General features: G+C 42.5%; 1 protein-coding gene across 1 annotated transcript in view; it reads right to left on the bottom strand.

The window, feature by feature from the left end:
• Positions 1-20,450, bottom strand: part of LOC126252146 (15-hydroxyprostaglandin dehydrogenase [NAD(+)]-like) — a 90,422-nt gene that overhangs the window by 15,615 nt on the left and 54,357 nt on the right. Inside the window, exons 3-5 of the mRNA XM_049953014.1 lie at positions 18,446-18,569; positions 12,547-12,653; positions 2,873-3,046 (exon numbers count right to left, since the gene is read on the bottom strand). Coding sequence (XP_049808971.1) covers positions 2,873-3,046; positions 12,547-12,653; positions 18,446-18,569 — 405 coding nt within the window. The remainder of the gene's footprint in view (positions 1-2,872; positions 3,047-12,546; positions 12,654-18,445; positions 18,570-20,450) is intronic.

Here is a 20,450-nt window from a genome sequence, read left to right as displayed (position 1 = left end):
TTCTCATTACCTAGGTGTCATGGACTGAAAATAAGGTGTCCACCCACCCTGTTTTTACGGTCCCGTGCCTCAATCTATACAGACGATCGCCGATCGCTTTGTTGTCTGTCTGTCTATCCGTTCGATCGACTGTCAAGAATCCTCTCTCTCAGATACAAGTAGATGTATAAAGTTCAAATTTATGTCAGATACTAAGGTATATAGCCCCTTGGTGGTGTAAAGCGTTCAAGCTTCTAATTCAATCCAGTTAAAAGACACGGACATTTACTTTGATACTTGAAAACTCCCTCATCAAAACCTGTAGGGTTCCTGTTGACCCAGAATCATGGAAGCAAGTTTTCATAGTTCAAGTGAAGGGAAAAATCCGAAGTTGTTAATTCGAATTATATCACACGGAAACTGTTTCTTTTGTCGTTAGTTATCCTACTTAAAACTTGAAATTAAAATGTTCTCGAAAGCCCTGGAATCCCTTGGATTGATATCTTGCCATTATCAATATTGGTAACAGGCAAAAATCGTTATTATTCTCGATTCCTGCAATGGGTAGACTGCCTACATACATAATTCACTTTCTACAGATCTCTCAGTGCCCGAGTTGTACTTACACCTGGCCAATTTTTCTCAGGACAGACACGATTTTTCCCGATTTTTTTAGAAGGTAATTTGGAACACCTATTTGTCCCAGATTCAACAATTATGAAACAATTTATCTCAAATTAGACATTTACAAATTAGACACCTGTTCGGGATGTTGTCTTATTAGTATTAGATGGCGAAAGTGTTTGACAAGAAATGCTATTGCTATCAAAGTTGCGTAAGTTGTAAGTTGCGCAAGAGGAATAAACCTGATTTCTACCAACATATGTCATCCCTACGCGCCAAATTATATCATGTTTTACATATGTTATGGTCTATTACAGTAGTTAATATTTCCGAGATGGGCCCGAGTCTCAATCGGGCACTGCTCCATAGCGATATACGTGGTACCTCCTGAACTGTGTGTCGTACAATCATATAAGTTTGCTGACATGTTGCGCAATATATGAGGGGGGGGGGGGGAGACTGTCAGCAAAATTTATTGTGAATAAAGTTAGCAGGAAAGAAGTAACAAATTAAAACATCGTGGCTATGAGACTCGCAAGTGGGACTCGCCTCCATCCTGAAACTGTTGAGCTTAGTTGTTTTTCTTCATCAATAACCATGTTGTGTACATAGTTCCGCGTAGTCAGCGCGTACACAACTTTCCCACTAGAGCGCGCCCCGCTAAGCACAACAGCGCAGGCGCAGCACTCGTCCGTCTCCGCTCTACGAGATGGCGCTGCCATAAAGACGGACCAAATTCTGCTTACGCCGATCCGCGTATTAATATGTAACGCAGCCAATGAGATTGCTGCTAACGTAGAACCTTTTCTCCTCGCGGATCACACTCACGCAGTGATACCTGAACGCTCGAGGTATTATAACGAGTGGACAGACCTCCGATTAGTCAGTCTGCATTTGTCTGCATTTGTCTGTACCAGTCTGCATTACGCTGCATTTTGTCTGTAGTCAAGTTTCAGTCTGCGCCTAATAAGATTACCATATTCCTGTACATACCCATGAAGAGAAATGAATAGACACTTTGTCAAGTATCAGAGATATGTGAGAATAAGATTAACATACCCAGACCAAAGGAACTTCAGATTGTCAATTGTAAACAGCATCCAGAATCAAGTTACGTAATGTCTATGCTTTTTACTATTATAATAAATTTGTGTGAAAATTAATCAAGTTCTGTTTAAAGTTGGTCACCGTCAATCTGCTACTCTAAGCGTGCAAGTGGCATTTCTATCGTCTGACCTAACGGCAGAAGATAAACACGCCCCGATAAGACCACGAGACATATTGCTGGCACTCGCCTACTTCGTTAGAGCGACAAGTCAAATAATCTGATGGTGTGTGTACCGAAGGTCTTACAGTACGCACACCACAAACCAGTATATTGTATGTATTGTATTGTATGCTAACCGGGGGCCTAGAAACGACGGAGAGGCTCCATCCCCGCTGCAGCCGTAGTCGCCAACAACCCCACGATGACTGCCGCAGTCAGCTTCACCCCTCTGCCGCGCCACACCGAACCACTCTTTCAGGGTTATTGTGCGGTTTGGCCCGCGGTAGACCCCCCCCCCCCCCCCCCCAGGGAACGTCTCACACCAGACGAGTGTAACCCCTATCTTTGCATAGTAGAGTAATGGTAGTGTACGCGTGTACGCGTACCCCGACATAGTGTAGCTGAGGTGGAATAAGGGGAACCAGCCCGCATTCGCCGAGGCAGATGGAAAACCGCCTAAAAACCACCCACAGACTGTCCGGCTCACCAGAGCTCGTCACAAGTGTGCCGGGCGGGTTCGTGCTGGGGACCAGGCGCTCCTTCCCAATCCGGAAAGCCGTGCGTTAGACCGCGTGGCTAACAGGGGCGTCAATAACCACACTTCCCAGCGAGAATGAGTTTAAATAACCTCAATTGCTCCTTCACTCAGAAGCTTCATCTTAGATTGCATTAATAAAATATAAATTAGTGTACTTTTTGCACAAATTTATGTGATATTTTACATTAATTACACTTAATTAAAATATTTTTCTTTTAATTTTGGCAATATCAAGTGTTTTTAATGTGTCCCGAATTGGGGTCTACAAAATATGGCCACCTTAAATATAAGGGAGCCATGCTTGAATGTGATGAGTACACATAGAAACAAAGTGAAATTTCTCAGCAGTGCCTTGAAATGATTCAATTCTTGCAAAATAAGTGTCAAAATTATTGTCGGTCACAACTTGGACATGTGCTGGACACGGAAGTGTTGCAGGTAACGGTGCAAGGTGTGGTACTCACCCCGTAGGAGCGCGTCATGGCGGACACAGCGTGCTTGGTGCCGCAGTAGATGGGCAGCTGAGGGACTTCATCGAGGCCCGCCACGGACGACAAGTTGACCACCACGCCGCCGGCGCCACCGTTCTGCTTGCCCATGTACTTGTACGCCAGCAGGATGCCGTACACCACGCCCTTCTGTAGGAACACACAAAGCACCAAACGTGTTCAACCGCACAGGGTCACTTCTGTCATTCTAAAACACTCAGGCAATATCGGAACAACTCTACCCTAGAATCTAAGACAAGGCACCTATAAAATCATTGACCACCATTCTTGCCAAATCCCACAATTCTCTGGGCACAAGGAAAGTAACAACTATTTTCTGCTACCTGTTGCCCACAGCTTCTAACAACCCTACCACAACAAAGGTCAGCATTTAATAACGCTTGTGGTGTTGTTCACGCTGCTAAATACTGCATTTTCGGGCAACAACAGTCATATTATGTGGCAGGTGTAATTAGAGCACAGTTAATAAAGTCATTTCATGTAATAATCAAAAAACTAGGGACTCATCTTTTTGTGTTTCCCACGCTGGTCTCGTCGTCAAATCATGGCTCAATCGCTGAAAATCTAGGTGGTTATGATTCCAAGCTCGGATGTAAAAAGGCCTAGGTTTTATCCTGCTATATTCAAATGTTATGTAGATGCGCTTCACAAACCATTGTTGAAGATTACACTTTTACTGGACAATTGTGATGTAAAAAAATAATCAGCACTCCGAATTTAAGTTACACTTCCTTTTAATTGCAATATCACGTGACACACAAAACATCACTTCACAATACAAAACAACTTGAAATCATCTTCCTCACAGTCACTGTTAAAGTTCACATTTTATAAGCGGACTACAATACGCGTCTTTCCAACATTACGTCCAAGACGTACGACTCTCTAACAACTTAACAACTAACTAAAAATCTCTTACGCACCCAAAAATCAGAGTTACAAGTACGTCAAAGATCATAGTGACAAAAGAAAGAATACACATAAGAATAATATCATTGCAATATAAACATATCGATGTATCAAATCTGAATGTTGTCTCAGAAATATGTTAAGTAGTTAACAGAAATACAGTAGAATATTACTGGTATCGAGAGATTCAGGTGAGGTACCATAATGGTTATGTAATTCATGTACCATTAGAAGCTATACTCTCGTATCAGTAGTTCTGTTGTTGAGTGTTGGCAAGTAAGTAAGCTACTGTGCTTGCAATAACGTCAGCTGCTCTCAGGTGCCTAGCTGTTTGGATAAGCCGCCCCCCCCCCCCCCCTGCTCCACCTGCCCCAACACACGACGATGTGGCAGGCATACAGCGTTGCTGACCAATGGTGCTTGGAGACAGGTGTGGGTAGCTCCGTGCATCTATCCAGTGTGCTGCTGAAGCAGCTACACATTATACGGTGCGTACATTACATAACAAATTTAATAACTTCTAACATCGCTTATGTTCACTGATGTAAAAAATGCATTCCATCACCTACTTCACAGTTGTAAGCGTCGAATTTTCTTTTCTTTTTAATTTTCTAAAATAGTCTATGTTCTGCCTCGGTGTTCAACATAACTCCATACCAAATTTAATCGAAATTGGTTAGTGGTTTATTCGTGAAAACGCAACGGAATTACTTCCACAGATATTATATTATAGGTTGGATGTATATATTAAACACATTGACAACTGTACAAGCACTGTATTCATTATGTTGAATCGTATTGTGTGGAATATATCAATCAATAAAAGCATTTTCACAAATATGATAAAGCTCAAAAGTCAAAGAACCAATAGCTTTCTCAAAGAGTAAATATGTTTCCCTAATCCGCGTAATGTTCTACAAATAATTAAATATCTTGTGCTAGACACTTTCTGAAGTAGTGTATGTTGTTCCTGGGCGTTCAAAGTAACTCCATAACAAATTGTATCAAAACAGTTTTGCGGCTTGGTCATGAAAAGATAACAGACATACATATTTTCTCATTTATAACACTGAAGATAACGACATCTTTTTTTTTCGTGATCCGAGATAGAGTAAATAAGGCATGTACGTTGTTCCAAGCTACTTTCACCTTACTTATGAAAACCCAATGAAAATTCTTTTCTTAGTTATGGAGATTAACGTGTTCAAACAGACAAAGCGACACACACGACAGTTTTACAGTTTTCTTACTAATATAGACAATAATATAAAATAAAGTAAGGAATACAAGACTACATGGAAGTTTGGATATCAGGACTGGTTACTATATTGCGAAAAGTCAAACTGACATTTTTGTTACACAGGAGCAGAAGATACATTTACACCACAGACGTAAGAATAGATCAGTACAGAATATTTACTCGGGAACGTAAGTTTTACAGGTCTGTATCAGAACATATTAATAAAAGAATTAGAACAATTAGCGGCCTGCAGCACAATTCTAGAAAATTGGGCAAACATTGAAAACGCAATAAAAAAAGCTGCGAATGAAGCGTTAATAACGAAAATAAAATAGCGCCAGAAGTGTGAGTTAAAGATCTGATCAACAGAAACTGCCGAGGCTTACAAGAAAACAAAAAGCATATAAAGGGTATCTTCCATAGCTACCGTGGAAAATATACAAATCTATAAATAGAAAAATAATAGCGAAAGGAATCCACCAGCAAACCTGTGACAGATACATTTGTAGTCCAGAACATGATATTCATGACCATCAGTAGACAGCATATAAAGCTTTGCAAACGTTGAATAATACGGAAAAGTATACAATTCGTTTGAATAATATTACGAAAGAAGAGTAGATGAAGTACTATAAAAACCTGTGATATAATGCTAACACGGAAGAGAAGAAAGCAAAAAATCCAGAAACAGAAGTAAAAGGCATAGATGACAGAACAACAAAGTAACTGACAGCAGAATTCTAAACAAAACAAAAAAATTGAAAGGCAACAGGTTTAGATGGAATTAGTGTAGAATTAATTAAATATGGAGAATTGTCGCTACACGTTAAGCTCTTGCATTTGTTTGACATGCGCTGGAAGAAAAAAGAAAAAAGGCACCACGACACTGGAGGAAAGCAAAATGTATCGATGTATTTGAAAAGACAAAAATTATATTTGATAAAAACAGATGGATAAGCCTACTTGAGAGCATATAAATTTTATGCAAGAATTTTAAATACAATACTAAAAACAGCAGCAGGATACTTACTCGTGTAACAACAGGCAGATGCGATCAAAGACTGATGTAGTTTTTATTTTTCGTTGGCTGACTGAAAAGCAAGTGAAGTTTAAGAAAGAAACACATATTGTTTTTATAGACTTTTTTATGTGGTTAGAGAAAACTTATGGAGAATAATGGAGCACAGATGTTGATTGTCACCGTTTATATTAGCTATCAAAAGGCTATATAAAGAAACATCAGTCATCTTAGATATAGAAGGCATATACACAGGAAAGATACAAATAAGTGAAGAAGTGAGACGCGTTTGTAGTTTATCCCCTAAGCTGCTCAATATATATATTTAGAGTTCAATCTGCACATGGAATTCTAGAAGAAACGCTGGGGTACAACTGACTCACTGGGTAAAACTAAGGTCACTTCAACATGCTGATGATCTTACACTGATTTTTAAGGGAAGATGATGTACAAAAAGGAATTAATGAACTAAATGAAATTAAGTATATACAGACTATAGCCTGAAAATATCTACTAGTAATCTCAGTCAAGCGTATTTTGTGCAAAATATTCGGTGAGAACTGAGATAGTAGCCAATGAAACAGCAATTGGACGAGTAGAATATTTTAAAAATATTGGATTAAAATGTCGTGTGAATGCGAAGATGATATTCAGATTAAATTCTGTATAACAGTTAACAGAACTTTAAATCATAAAACTCGGAAAGAAACACGAGTGAAACTTTATAAAACAGTCACATTGCCAATCGAATTATACGGAACCGAATTGTAGGTATTGTATAAACGATGAAAAAATTACAAGGAACAGAGATAGGATTTCTTAGTGATGAAGGGATGTAAAAAAAGGAAATGAAGATATATTTGAAAGGGCTTAAAAATATGGAGTGTGAACGGAAAATGGATGACAACGAAAAGAAATTGAGTGAATATCTACAATGAATGTATCCACAGAGTTTATCACATCAGATAAAGAACTTCAAACCAAAAGGGAAAAGGAATCCTGGCAAATGGAGAAAATGACGGGACCAACAGACCACAAATGGCCGATCACGAAATTGTAGAAGAAGAAGTATGATGCAGATACGTTTGCTTCTGCAGGCAGTGTTGGTCTCCATAAACGCCTTCTGTGCGTACTGCTTTGTCATCTCATAAAACACTTAAGATGAGAAAAAAGTAATGTACATCCGACATTTAGATCATGTTTCAGAGCCCTTCCTCAATGCATATACTTAGCTCTAGAATGGGTGCTTCGATATATTCTGTCATAAGACTACCGATATCATAGCATCCCCTTATCTATTAGAGGGTCCACACACACAACAAACAAGCAAAGTGGGCTGCCTACCTCCCTTCAAGAGCTCATATCAAAAACATCCCCAGTCAATGTAAACCTCAACAGATTTTCCGTATAAACACTGCACTACTTCCTGAAAAGCCATGTGACAGAGATCCACCAATTGGAACTAATGGGACTAACTGTAGCCCTTCACAGAATCGGTCTTATGAACACGGCAGCAAGGTCTGACCGGCAGTGTGTACCTACAGCTAGGACAATACCTACGCCGGCTCTAGCCCAGTAGACACTCGCCATAGTCTTTTGTAGAACTTTGTATCTTCTTGGGCGTAGCGCCAATTTCGAAATGTGTAGCGGTGTATTTCGGTCGTTATTATTTCTTTTCATTGTTTTATAACTTTTATCTGGCTTTTGCCGCCACAAGAATTATTGTGTTTCCTGTTGTTCTTGAGTTTGAAAATTAGTGCACGCCCGGAAGGCGTTTTAGTTAAATAAAGTTTGTTCAAACTTGATCGTTAGTTCTTTCCTGCCGACCGCAGGACACTAAAACCGACATCAAATTTTTTAGTCTTTTACTGGCCCTAAAATACAAATGGTCAGCGTCGGGCCGATTATCCGTGGGTTGCATAGACTGATAGTAATAGATATTCCACTGCCAGGTGGCCACAACCATGTGGGGGTCCCATATGTATCGCTGCCAGAGGGACCACGAAGAGATTAGATTAACTGCAGTTCAGTTAAGCATTTATTCTTCCTGCGCTCCATGCGCAAATGCAACTAACCGTGGTGCAATGCGAAGTGCCCCCTGGCATGCACTTCATAGTATTTTGCGGAGTATGGATTTATATGTATAAGTATATTGGGTTTTTGTCTCGAATGATTTCAGATCGGAACTACCATAGAAATTTAGTCGAGGCAAACGTGAATGCCGCTTCATGAAGGAAGGTAAGGAATCATAATGAACACATGAAACAGGACGCTCAAAAAGCCCTTGTTTGACAATTTCCTGACTACTGTTCGTCGATATGTGACCGTTGCGCACAGAATTCTGATTACTAGCGACTTGAAATTTGGCAAATAATGCTATCTAGGACATCATTGATAGTTACAACGTCATCAATGATGTACCCATGCCTCCAACGGCTAAAATGACGATATACTATTTTTCTCTCTGTGCGAGAATCATAAGTTGTGCGAGCATAATGGTGACATATGGAAGTTTGTATCGGTCCTGGAATCGTGCTCAGATGGCCGAAGTGGTTAAGGCGACCTCTCGCGATAAGCGGGAAATCCGGTTTTCAGGCCCACGCTGGCAAAAAATTTTAAACTGTCGCAAACGGCTAACCTCAGTGCGTAGTCGCAGAATGCGCATTTGCTTAGTGATTCTGTCTACGACCCATACCATGTTACCGAGCGAGGTGGCGCAGTGGTTAGCACACTGGACTCGCATTCGGGAGGACGAAGGTTCAATCCCGTCTCCGGCCATCCTGATTTAGGTTTTCCGTGATATCCCTAAATCGTTTCAGGCAAATGCTGGGATGGTTTCTTTGAAAGGGCACGGCCGATTTCCTTCCCAATCCTTCCCTAACCCGAGCTTGCGCTCCGTCTCTAATGACCTCGTTGTCGACGGGACGTTAAACACTAACCACCACCACCACCACCATACCATGTTGGATTAATTCGAATGATAGAAAGGATTCAAAGAAGAGCTTCTTTGCTTCGAGGGGGTGGCTTAGCTAGAGTGAGAGCATCATAGAAATCCAAAGCCAACTGCTGTCTCAATGAATCACGTTGCATCCCATAGTGATATTACTTACTGGTGCATAGCAATTTTGAATAGATAGGGTCTGGAACATCTGTGGTGCTCAAGAGAATGTACATGGGAATGAGTGTCCTACTGAGTGTGTGCGAATGTCAAGTGAATGTTTTACCAAACGAGCACGCACCGCCACCCCTGAATAGAACAGCGTAGCTGTCGATTTTGATTGGCTGTGATCTCTGCTAGGAGGTGTTACATGTCAAGATTAACAGATAATTGTGAATAGTAATTGGTTTCAACACAGCAGTCCACCAGAACATGACGCAATATTAATTTTTCATTGTACTTCTTTTTAAATTCAGAAGTCATTGATGGCAGAGGAGAAAGCAGCGGTAAGCAACAGAAAAATACTCGACCTGAAGAAGGAGTGAATCCCTGGATAATGGACACACACATATCTACCAGGTACCACAGTGCAGCACTGAATCATATTCCGCCAATGTCGTATCGGTTCCTTGTGCTGCCTCCTGTCGGGAAACTTGTTACTATTACACACAACATGAAAGAAGGAAATATTGTTTGCTTACGCCTTTGTCCCGCAGCGACGCAGTTCGGCATGCTCATTAACGGATGTGGCATAGTTAATTGAAGGGGTGACCGGATGCCCTTGATGTCACCACTCCGGGACAGAATATGTGTACCCCAACTGTCTGCGTATACAGTAGTTGATATCAAAGTGAGCTAAGGTTTTCTAAATGTCTGCGAGTCCTGTAACTGAGGCGTGGCTTGGGTGCTAGCCCGGTATTCACCTAGTGAGATGTGGGAAACAGCCTCAAAACCACATCCAGGCAGCCCAGCACACGGGCTTTTGTCGTTAATTCACCAGGTGGATTCGATCAGGAGGCGACGAATCTCACCGCCCCGGTATCGGCATCTTAACACGCACCGCTATCTAAGTAGGTAACATGAAAGAAGGAAATATTTCCCTGATGTCGAACAAACCAGACTGACAGTTTAAGGCAGCTTAGGGACTCGTTAGAGATAGGTCTGATACTACCAGAAATCATCCTCAAGTAAACAGTTTAGGGTAAGTCCACTGATTTTACTAAAAACTATAAAGTCTCGTCCCAACTGTGTGACCTCCAGCAACGCATTTAATATACGGGAAATGACTCCTGAGATCAGACCTGATGATCAACACTGAAAATCGATAGTAGAGCACTAGATTCCAATAATTTCGGTGCAAAATATTTGTTGGCTTACGTAAATGTTAATCATTACTGTACATTCTTCCCATTGATATGATTATGCTACTGTCCTTCCTTTGTATCAAGATTTCCAAGATTAACCTCGATTGATGAATGTAGGAAATAATTGTTTGTTTCAGTCCTTTAAATTTTGTGAGGGACGATGCTTCCAAGGGTACACGACTTGTATGAGAAACTGGTGAGATCAGACGAGAAGCTGCATTGCCTCTCCAAAGTACAGTATAAAATGAAGTCCCACTGTATGTGCCTCTCACATACTTCATCTACGTAAGACTTCCCAAATTAAACTCTGAATTAGACAAATTACTTCATTCAAATACATTACAGTAGTTTACTGTCAAAGAAAACGACAAATACGACACGACAGTACACTCCTGGTGACTGCGTACACTGATGAACAACATTACGACCGCTCACCACCGCGAGGTTGATTGCCGCCTGATGACATTGCGGACATATGGCGAGATAAGGAAACAAAATGGGAACCCTAGGAATAATGGTCAATACTCAGAGATATGACAGGAACGATCATTCGAAGCAAACATGGGCCATAAATGCATAACTTAAGAACTAAGAGCACTTCTTCATCTTCTAGAGTGTGAAACAAGTCTCTTCCACTCTAAGCTCTTTGCTTTCCATATTTTGAGGCGTGGTAGCGTGCACCAAATAAAAAAAAATACAATAAACACGGTCTCCAAAGTGTATAGCTTAAGAGCTATGGGCACTTGTTCATCATCGCTACTGTGAAACACATCTCTTCTACTGAACAAGTGTTCACAGCTCTTAACGTATGCTCCTTAGTCCATGTTTACTAGACAATATCTTGTTGTCTGGGTCCATACTGCCTCGTCACAAAATATGGAAATCAAGGATCTTGCAGTAGAAGAGATTTCTTTCATGGGATCGAAGATGAAGAAGTGCTTGTAGCTCTGTGCACTTTACAGCCCACGTTTACGAGGTGTTTTTGCTTCACTTGATCATTCCGGTCATATCCCTGAATACTGGCCATTCCTCATGGGACACCATGTGCAAACGGAGCAGAGACGATGGGGAATCCTTCTATTGATGATACGGTTGTAAAGTGGGGTAGATCACCGACAAAGCCGTCTTTCACAGATAGCGAACTGTTACGGGCCGGCGCGTGGAATGATTTGAAGGACAGTGAAATCACTTGTAGGTGACGACATATTGAACACTCACGTCTCAACACTGATAGTGTAGGTCGGATGCAGGCCTGCAATGCAAATCGGGGTAAATGGGACTCTGTGACAGATCTGACGACAGTGCACAATACTGGTCCAAGTACAATCGTTTCGGAGAACACCGTTTAGAGCACATTGCTGAACATCGGGTTCCGCAGCAGCCTATCCTAACGTGTTCCCATATTGACCGAACGACGTCGTCAATTATGATCGCAGTCAGTACGGGATGATCGAGACTGGAATTAATGGAAACGTGTGGCCTGGTCGGATGAATCACCAGGTTGACAGTCGTGTCCAGATTTGCCAACATCCAGGCGAACGTATGCTGGAAATGTGCAGTGCGCCACACACACAGGCTGGCTGGGTCATATTACGCTGTGAGGGAAATTCACCTGGGTTGCCATGGGAGCGGTGGTAGTAATCGAAGGCACCACGACAGTTGTGGACACCGTGAATATTACTGCGGACCATCTGAATCTCTAGATTGATGTCTTCCCTGAGGCCGAAGGCATATTCCAGCAGAATTGTGCCACAGTGGTTTGAGGAGGATGATACTGAACTCACGTTGGTGTCTTGGCCACCAAATTTGCTTGATCTGAAGGCGATTGAACACATCCCGGACGCTATCCGCGTCCACAAGCACATCATGTGCGACGTATCCTCGGAAATCCACTATGTGCAAGTAGAACCCCTTCCACGCCGAATCGTTGCTACATTGCATTCCAAAAGTGGGCAACACGCTATTAAGCATTAAGCTATGTTTCGACCCGTCAGTGCAAATACAATAAAAATGTGGCTGTACAGAAATGACTGACCAGCGTTATTCACATGGTCCTCAATGTCTGTTTTCTTCACATGTCGTCAAAGAATGTAGAAGACACTCCTCATACCGTCCGCCGCTATTGCGTAGCTGTGTTCTTCTTCGGTATCTTTCACTTACCACGTTGATGTCGATTTCCTTCTCCCAGACCGAATCTCTCATGATGCCGGCATTGTTGACAACAATGTCCAGACGGTTGAATGTGGATTTGGCTGCCTTGAAGGCCTCTGCAAGAACAATAAACGGAAATGATCAATAAAACGGTTTTGACATGTACTCGTACAATTTTTGGGCTATTTATGCATTCCGTATCAGAAAATACTATGTTTAGTCTGTAAAAATCAGTTAAGTGCAGTTCTCAAAGAATAAACAGATATGGCAGAAATCCTGCAGAGTACATAGTTTAATATTCTATACAGCAGAAAACATTTAGGTGCACGTGAATAGTTTTTCCTGCATGTTGTCGATAGACTTCACAAAATTATTTGAACAACAGCAATCCATCAAGTGCACTTAATGGGTTCCAGCAGAAAAAGATGCACGACACACTGAAGATAAATTTTATAAGTAGACTGCAGTAAGCTAGTGTTTATCAGCCTCAACTGCAAGAAAAGTGATCTAATGTTGGTGCGCAATAACATTACACTACCTAAACAGTGTGACGTAAATATTACTCTTGAAAATGGATCAAGATGCATTACTTCCGCCAAAATAAATCTCGGTTAATGGCCACGTCACAAAATGAGAGAATTTCTGGTCGATGCTGAAGGGAACCGTGAGTCTTCCTTCCAGTCTACTATCCATAAGTGGAGCCTGGAGGGGAATATTTATCGCTGGCACACTGTATACGCTTCACCACATAGCGTGCGGTGCCTTCCAGAGTACAGCGGTAGACACAGATCCCTATACATAATTAATACACGGGGTATGGGAAAAAACTGACTAGTAAAGACTCTGGAAAATTGAAGGACGAAAGTGATTGTCGCATTATGTGTCACTGCCAAGAAACATAGCTGGATGAAACTTGGACCACACAGAGGCATATCTGCTACAGTATATTACAGAAGACATCTGAAAGAAATACGCTACTAGTTGAGCAAAAATGAGACATGTGTTCAAATAATGGCACTGAGGCCACAGTGGAAAAATGTCCCTTGGACCGTTCAAATGGTGAGACAAGGTTCTTAACACACTGTGTGATCACAACGGACGGTAATGCATGCTACGCAAAGTGCTTCCACGCTGGCCAAAAGGTTGATAAGGGATTCTTGCGAGAGGGCGCTTCATTCATCTACCAGTGCAGTTGACAACTGGTGCATATAGACATGCTACAATACATCTCCCCGATGCATCCCACACATACTCGCTGGAATTTGAGCTGGGGAGGGGGGGGGGGGGGAAGGGAGGGGGGCAGACCAGTCCAATTGCCGAATATACTCTCGTTCCAAGAGCTTCTCCACTTATGCTGTTCGAAGCCGTCGGGCACTATCATCAATGAATTGGAAGATAGGGCCGAATGAATTCCTGCAAAGACACAATTGGAAAGGAGTACAGTGTCCCAATAAGTGTTCTGTGTTCAAAGATATGGAGGCCAGTATGCCCAAACAACATTGTGACTCTCCACGCCATAACATCTGAACCACCAAAGCGATCGTGTTCGACACTGCTGGATGTACCCTCATATGGCGAGAGATGGGAACACGTAACAATATCCAGAAACGATGTCGAACGTGATAGTTTAGTGCTACAGATGTTATGGAGTGGAGAATATAATGTTGCACGGGCATACTGGCCTTCAGCTCTTTGAACACGGTTTAAGCATCAGTCAACATTATTGCGACGCTGTACTCCTCCGACATGCGAGTCTTTTTAAGGATGCATACAGCCCTAATTTAATTTTTATGGATTGCAATACGCAACCGCGACGAAGAGGTAAGTGGAGGAGCACTTGGAATGAATGAACGTTCGGTCTGCCCGTTCCGGCGACTTAAATCCCATCGAGCACATGTGGGGTGCTTTGAGGAGATGCACTACAGAACATCGACACACACCAACGACCATCCAGCGCTGCTGCAGGAATGCGATGTCCTACCACACCAATCTTGTGAACAGCACTGCAGCACGCTGCAGAGCATGTCAAGCAGACTGTGGTGATCAGACAGCCTATAAGAACCATGCATGCCTAGCCATTTATAATGTGTAAGAGACCACAGGAATCTTCGAATAAATCATTTCCTTTCGTCTCTGTGTGTTTCTTTGATATCTTTTGTACTACACTGTAGCATTTTTTTATGTGTAGTGGAAGTTTCATCGAGCTGTATTACTTGGCCATGACACAGTGTGCGAAAGTTACTTTTGCACACCAGTGTAATTCATGCACCTAAAGGTACGTTTACACTGGGATACATGTATCGCGACATGTATGAGCGACATGTCAATTTGACATGTCGCGATACATCACCTCATACAAAAATTCACGGAACTTGTATGCGGACCCTCGAGCTCATACATGTCGCGTATACATTTTGTATATCGCTTTTTGGCCATATACGCGACATGTATGAGCGACATTTGAAGAACTCGTGCATGCGCAGTACTATCATTTCCTGTCGTCTTGTCGACTGCCGCTTATTTCGACGATTAGCGCATGCGTAGTACCAGGCTCTTCGGCGGCTGTTTGAGTTTTGAAGGTGCCGACTGTCGTTTCGACGTTAATGTATCTGCATAGAATATCAAAAAGTGCCATATGCAACATTATTCTTCGTGTTTGCGAGGCCATTGTGCAAGTTTTATCCCAAGAAGTGAAGGTAAAAGTTTTATATATATATCAGAGTATGTAATACATTATATAGTTTTTTCATGCATCTGACACGTATATCAATGTTTTACTATTATTCCGGCGGCCTCGCGTGATAATGTTGACAACGGATGCCGACAATCGTGTGTGAGACGTTGGCATTAGCAATCGTGCGACAATGCAAATGTTTTGTCATGAAATCTTCGTTTTACGAGGAATCCCCAGTGGCTAAAAAACGGAGTGTTACTGCCAACTGATCCTCTGGTGGAATCGCTTCCCGAAAGTTTGTGTTGGTTTTGGACACAAGAGGAGCCACAAGTGATAACAAACCGCGGAAATCCTCCATACTCATCCTAACATAATTTCTAAAATATGCGCCATCTTCTAGCGTTAATTCGCGAGAAACTCTCTGTGCCACCATCTACTCTTCCTCCGCCTTTTCTTCCTATCATCTTCCAAAAGAGCAAGTGTATCAGCACATAAAAATGTGAAATCTTCCAAATCGTCGTCGGAAGCTATAGCACAGTGATACATATCAACCAGTGTAAACGCACGCTCATACATGTATGAGATTGATACTTGTCAACTCATACAAGTCGCGATACATGTCGCAAAGTCGCATATACATGTATCTCATACATGTGCCGATACAAATCGCAGTGTAAACGCACCTTAAGATAGGCAACCTATCTGACATCGGCCACACCCGGGGCAGAACATATTTCGCCCACATTAAGATAAGCAATCTATCTTACATCATCCTTAGCTGGGGTGGATCATGTATGTTGGGTTGTCTACCTTCTTCTTCTTTCGCTTACACCATAGTCCTGCAGCTATCGCATGGTCGTCGTGGTTACAACGGATTTGGCAGTGTTAGTGGTAGGGATGGCAGGATGCCCTTCCTGCCGCCATCCCGTACCCCCCAGGACGAAATCAGTGTACCCCAACTGTCTGTGTCTAGTGTAAATGGGGAAATACTGCGGACGTGTTTCAAATGTCTGCGATGCATGTAACGGAGGCGGAACGTGGGGACCAGCCCGGTATTCACCTAGCGGGATGTGGAAAACCGCCTAAAAACACATGCTGGCTGGCCGGCTCACCGGCCCCCGTCGTTAATCCGCCGGGCGGATTCGATCCGGGGCCGGCGCGCCCACCCGAGTCCAGGAAACAGCGCGTCAGCGAGCTTGGCTACCCTGGCAGGTCCTTGGGTTGTCTATCTTAAGGTGGGCGAAATATTTTCCGAACCAGTTTTATTTTTCCCACAGGGTAGAAAGCGGAACACGGCAGAGTGAATCTGTAATGACTCGACTTAATAGTGGTACTTGCATGCTGAAGACAGGCAGACAGTTCCCAGGTCTCAGTGGAGTCATTTTTCGAAGGCAGAGTAGGCCTAACTAGGTTTTTGTGTATTAAACCGTAAGGCAGCAGTGAACTTTGTGATCTGTTGCGTTTTGTGCAGATATCTCAGTATAGCTGAGGAACTGTGATATCACCGTAATTAATATATCATCCAAACTTTATATCAGAATTCTCGCCCGACTTATCCATCATTCTATTTCAGCTATTTCGTGTTCTGTCTTCTATTTCATATTTATGAAACGTACAACACAATTTTCCAGGAAACTGGGGGAGAAGTTACGTTGAATCTGACGCTGACTCACTGGATTCGTAAGACAGAGTGAATAGAATCACACGACGTGGGGAACAGCGTAGTTGGATAGGAGCTGGATGGGAGATCGAAATGTGAGGGTCACTCCAAAAGAAATGCACACTTTTTTTTTAAATCCATCTTTTATTCTACATGTTTGAAAGTTTTACAGTGTGTAGATACATCCATTAGGAACAATACTTTCATTTCTCCTCATAGTTTCCATCCCTCTCAACTGCCTTACGCCATCTTGGAACCAGCGCCAGTATACCCGCACGGTAAAATTGTGGACCAACCTGTTTGAGCCACTGTTTGGCAGCGTGCGCAAGGGAGTCATCATCTTCAAACCTTGTTCCACGAAGAGAGTCTTTCAGTTTCCCAAAGAGATGATAGTCACATGGAGCCAGGTCAGGACTGTAAGGCGGGTGTTTCAGTGTTGTCCTTCCGAGTTTTGTGATCGCTTCCATGGTTTTTTGACTGACATGTGGCCGTGCATTGTTGTGCAACAACAAAACATCCCTGCTTTTGCCGATGTGGTCGAACACGACTTAGTCCTTGAAGTTTCTTCAATGTCGTCACATATGCATCAGAATTTATGGTGGTTCCTTGGTTTTTGAATTTTTTTTCTGGGGTGAATTTGCATGATGCCACTCCATTGATTGCCTCTTCGTCTCTGGTGAAAAATGATGGAGCCATGTTTCATCACCTGTCACAGTTCTTCCAAGAAATTCATCTCCACCATTCTCGTACTGTTCCAAAAGTTCGCTGCATACCGTTTTTCTTGTTTCTTTGTGAGCCACTGTCAACATCCTGGGAACCCACTTGGCACAAACCTTTTTTAACGCCAACACTTTCAGTATTCTGCAAACAATTCCTTCCCCTATGTTAACGTAGCGTGACAATTCGTTCACTGTGATGCTTCTGTCAGCAGTCACCAATTCGTTAACTCTCTGCACATTTTCTGGAGTGTTTGCAGTACGAGGCCTGCCACTGCGAGGACAATCCTCAATATTGCCGTGCCAGCTTTCATCACGTAACCTGCTTGCCCACCGACTAACTGTACTGCGATCGACAGCAGGATCTCCATACACCTTTTTCAACCTCTTGTGGATGTTTCCCACTGTCTCGTTTTGACAGCACAGGAATTCTGTGACAGCACGTTGCTTCTGACGAACGTCAAGTGTAGCAGCCATCTTGAAGACATACTGTGACGCCGCCACTCACGGGAACAGATTGAACTAAGTTTGAAAACAAGCGGGAAGGATGTATCTATGCATGGTATAACATTCACACATGCAGAATGAAAACTGTATTTTTACAAAAATAGTGTGCATTTCTTTTGGAGTGATCCTCGTAGTAACAGCTGACACATGGGTAGCTAGAATGTATGGAAATAATTACATTGGTTTAAGTAGCACGTCCCTGTTGCAAAAATAAACACGATTTAGATTGCCTGACAAATGTTATTTAACAGGCAAAATGAAATATATCTATCGAGGAAAACAAGATAGCGATAAATACACTTTAAGGCCATTTGGAAGAAACATTTTGTGGTTTCTGAGAGTGGGCCCTACCTTCCAGCGAGCTGCTGTTGGTGACGTCCGCTTTGACGAAGATGACCTTCCCCTTTCCGAACTGCTTCTCCAGTTCCGCCACGGCCTTCTTCCCTGCTGCCTCGTCAGCGTCCGACGCCACAATCTGTGAAAAAAAAGAAAAATCATCAAATGCATTAACAGCGCGAAGTACAACGTATCGGGACTCTAATTAGGAATTCCTGCTTTACGCAGGCAGTGGCTTGAGTCATTAAGTTACGTGAGCACGTCTCCGGACCTGACTAATTTTCATCACTGGTCTGCATCAACAACTACATCTACATCCACGCTCTGCAAAGTATAGCGAAGAGTATGGCAGAGCATACTTCACATAGTACCAGTTATTAGGACTTCTTTCCGTTCCGTTCAGGTACGCAGCGCGGGAAGAATGGTCGTTTAAGTGCCTCTGTGCCGCTGTAATTAGTCAAATATTGTCTTCGTGGTCGCCATGGATGTGATTCTTAGGGCTCTGTAGTATAATCCTAGCGTCATCAGTCAAAGGTGCCTGTTGAATCTTCGTGAGTATGCTTTCACGGGATAGTGTGTGTCTATCCTCAGGTGTCCGCCAGTTCAGTTTTTTAGGCGTCCACGTGATGTTCTCCCAGAAATCAAGGAAACCTGTGTCCATTCGTGCTGGTCGTTGGCCGGCCGGAGTGGCTGAGCGGTTCTACGCGCTTCAGTCTGGAACCGCGCGACCACTACGGTCGCAGTTTCGAATCCTGCCTCGGGCATGGATGCGTGTGATCTACATCTATTTCTACATGGATACTCTGCAAATCACATTCAAGTGCCTGGCAGACGGTTCATCGAAGCACCTTCACAATTCTCTATTATTCCAATCTCGTATAGCACGCTTTCTGTACGAGCTCTGATTTCCTTTATTTTATCGTGGTGATCATTCCTCCCTTTGTAGGTCGGTGTCAACAAAATATTTTCTCATTCGGAGGAGAAACTTGGTGATAGGAATTTCGTGAAAAGATTCCTTCGCAACGAGAAACGCCTTTCTTTTAATGATTTCCAGCCCAAATCCTGTATCGTTTCTGTGACACTCTCTCCCATATTTCGCGCTAATACAAATGTGCTGCCTTTCTTTGAACTTTTTCGATACACTCCGTCAGTCCTATCTGGTAAGGATCCCACACCGTGCAGCAGTATTCTAAAAGAAGACGGACAAGCGTAGTGTAGGCAGCCTTCTTAGTAGGTCTGTTACATTTTCTAACAAGGGGAGGCCGCCAATTGTGAAATTCAGATTCGATTCATACTGCGCATAATAAAAGCTCATGGCCAGAGGTGTAATGTGACAAAGCACCAAGATTCACTTCTCAGCCGTTGTCGACAAAATCAACAGTTAAAAGAAACAGTTGCGGTGAAATATTCTCTACGAGTAATAATTTTCTACAGCGTCGTGGCGCAGCGGTAAGCGCACGGATTCGTAATCCGAAGGTCGCCGGATCGAATCTCGCGCCATGCAAATTTTTTTATTATTAATTTTTGTAATTCATATATATATATATATATATATATATATATATATATATATATATATACTATTAATGAATTGCTTATGCATCTTGGTGAAGGCGGATCGCTCTCCAATTGTACCGCCTCCATTTTTCCGTTTGTTTAACAGGGTGTACCAAAGCTCTGACGTCCGCACCGATTATATATATATATAAAATTACCGGCAATCAGTTGCAACAATTATGCATATAATAGGTTGTTGAAAGTCGTTTGTCGTGGAAAAACTAGCGACTTCGAACATCATTATGTTTTCCGCAAACAAAGTTGTATTTCACAAATGTTATTAATTGTCTTCATAATGTTAACCACGTATAGTTAACGGAAGACGTAGAAACGATATTCCGAAACCAATACGTATGGCGTAAGTCAACCATTCGAATTAGAATAGAGACCCCACGAACACAAATTTGCTGTGGCAGGTATGAAATATAAACTCCGTTACTCGCTCGTTACACTTGAAGGACAG

The sequence above is a fragment of the Schistocerca nitens genome, chromosome 4 (assembly GCF_023898315.1).
Source record: "Schistocerca nitens isolate TAMUIC-IGC-003100 chromosome 4, iqSchNite1.1, whole genome shotgun sequence".
NCBI classification, from domain to species: domain Eukaryota; kingdom Metazoa; phylum Arthropoda; class Insecta; order Orthoptera; family Acrididae; genus Schistocerca; species Schistocerca nitens.
This window is presented reverse-complemented; position numbering and strand designations above follow the sequence as displayed.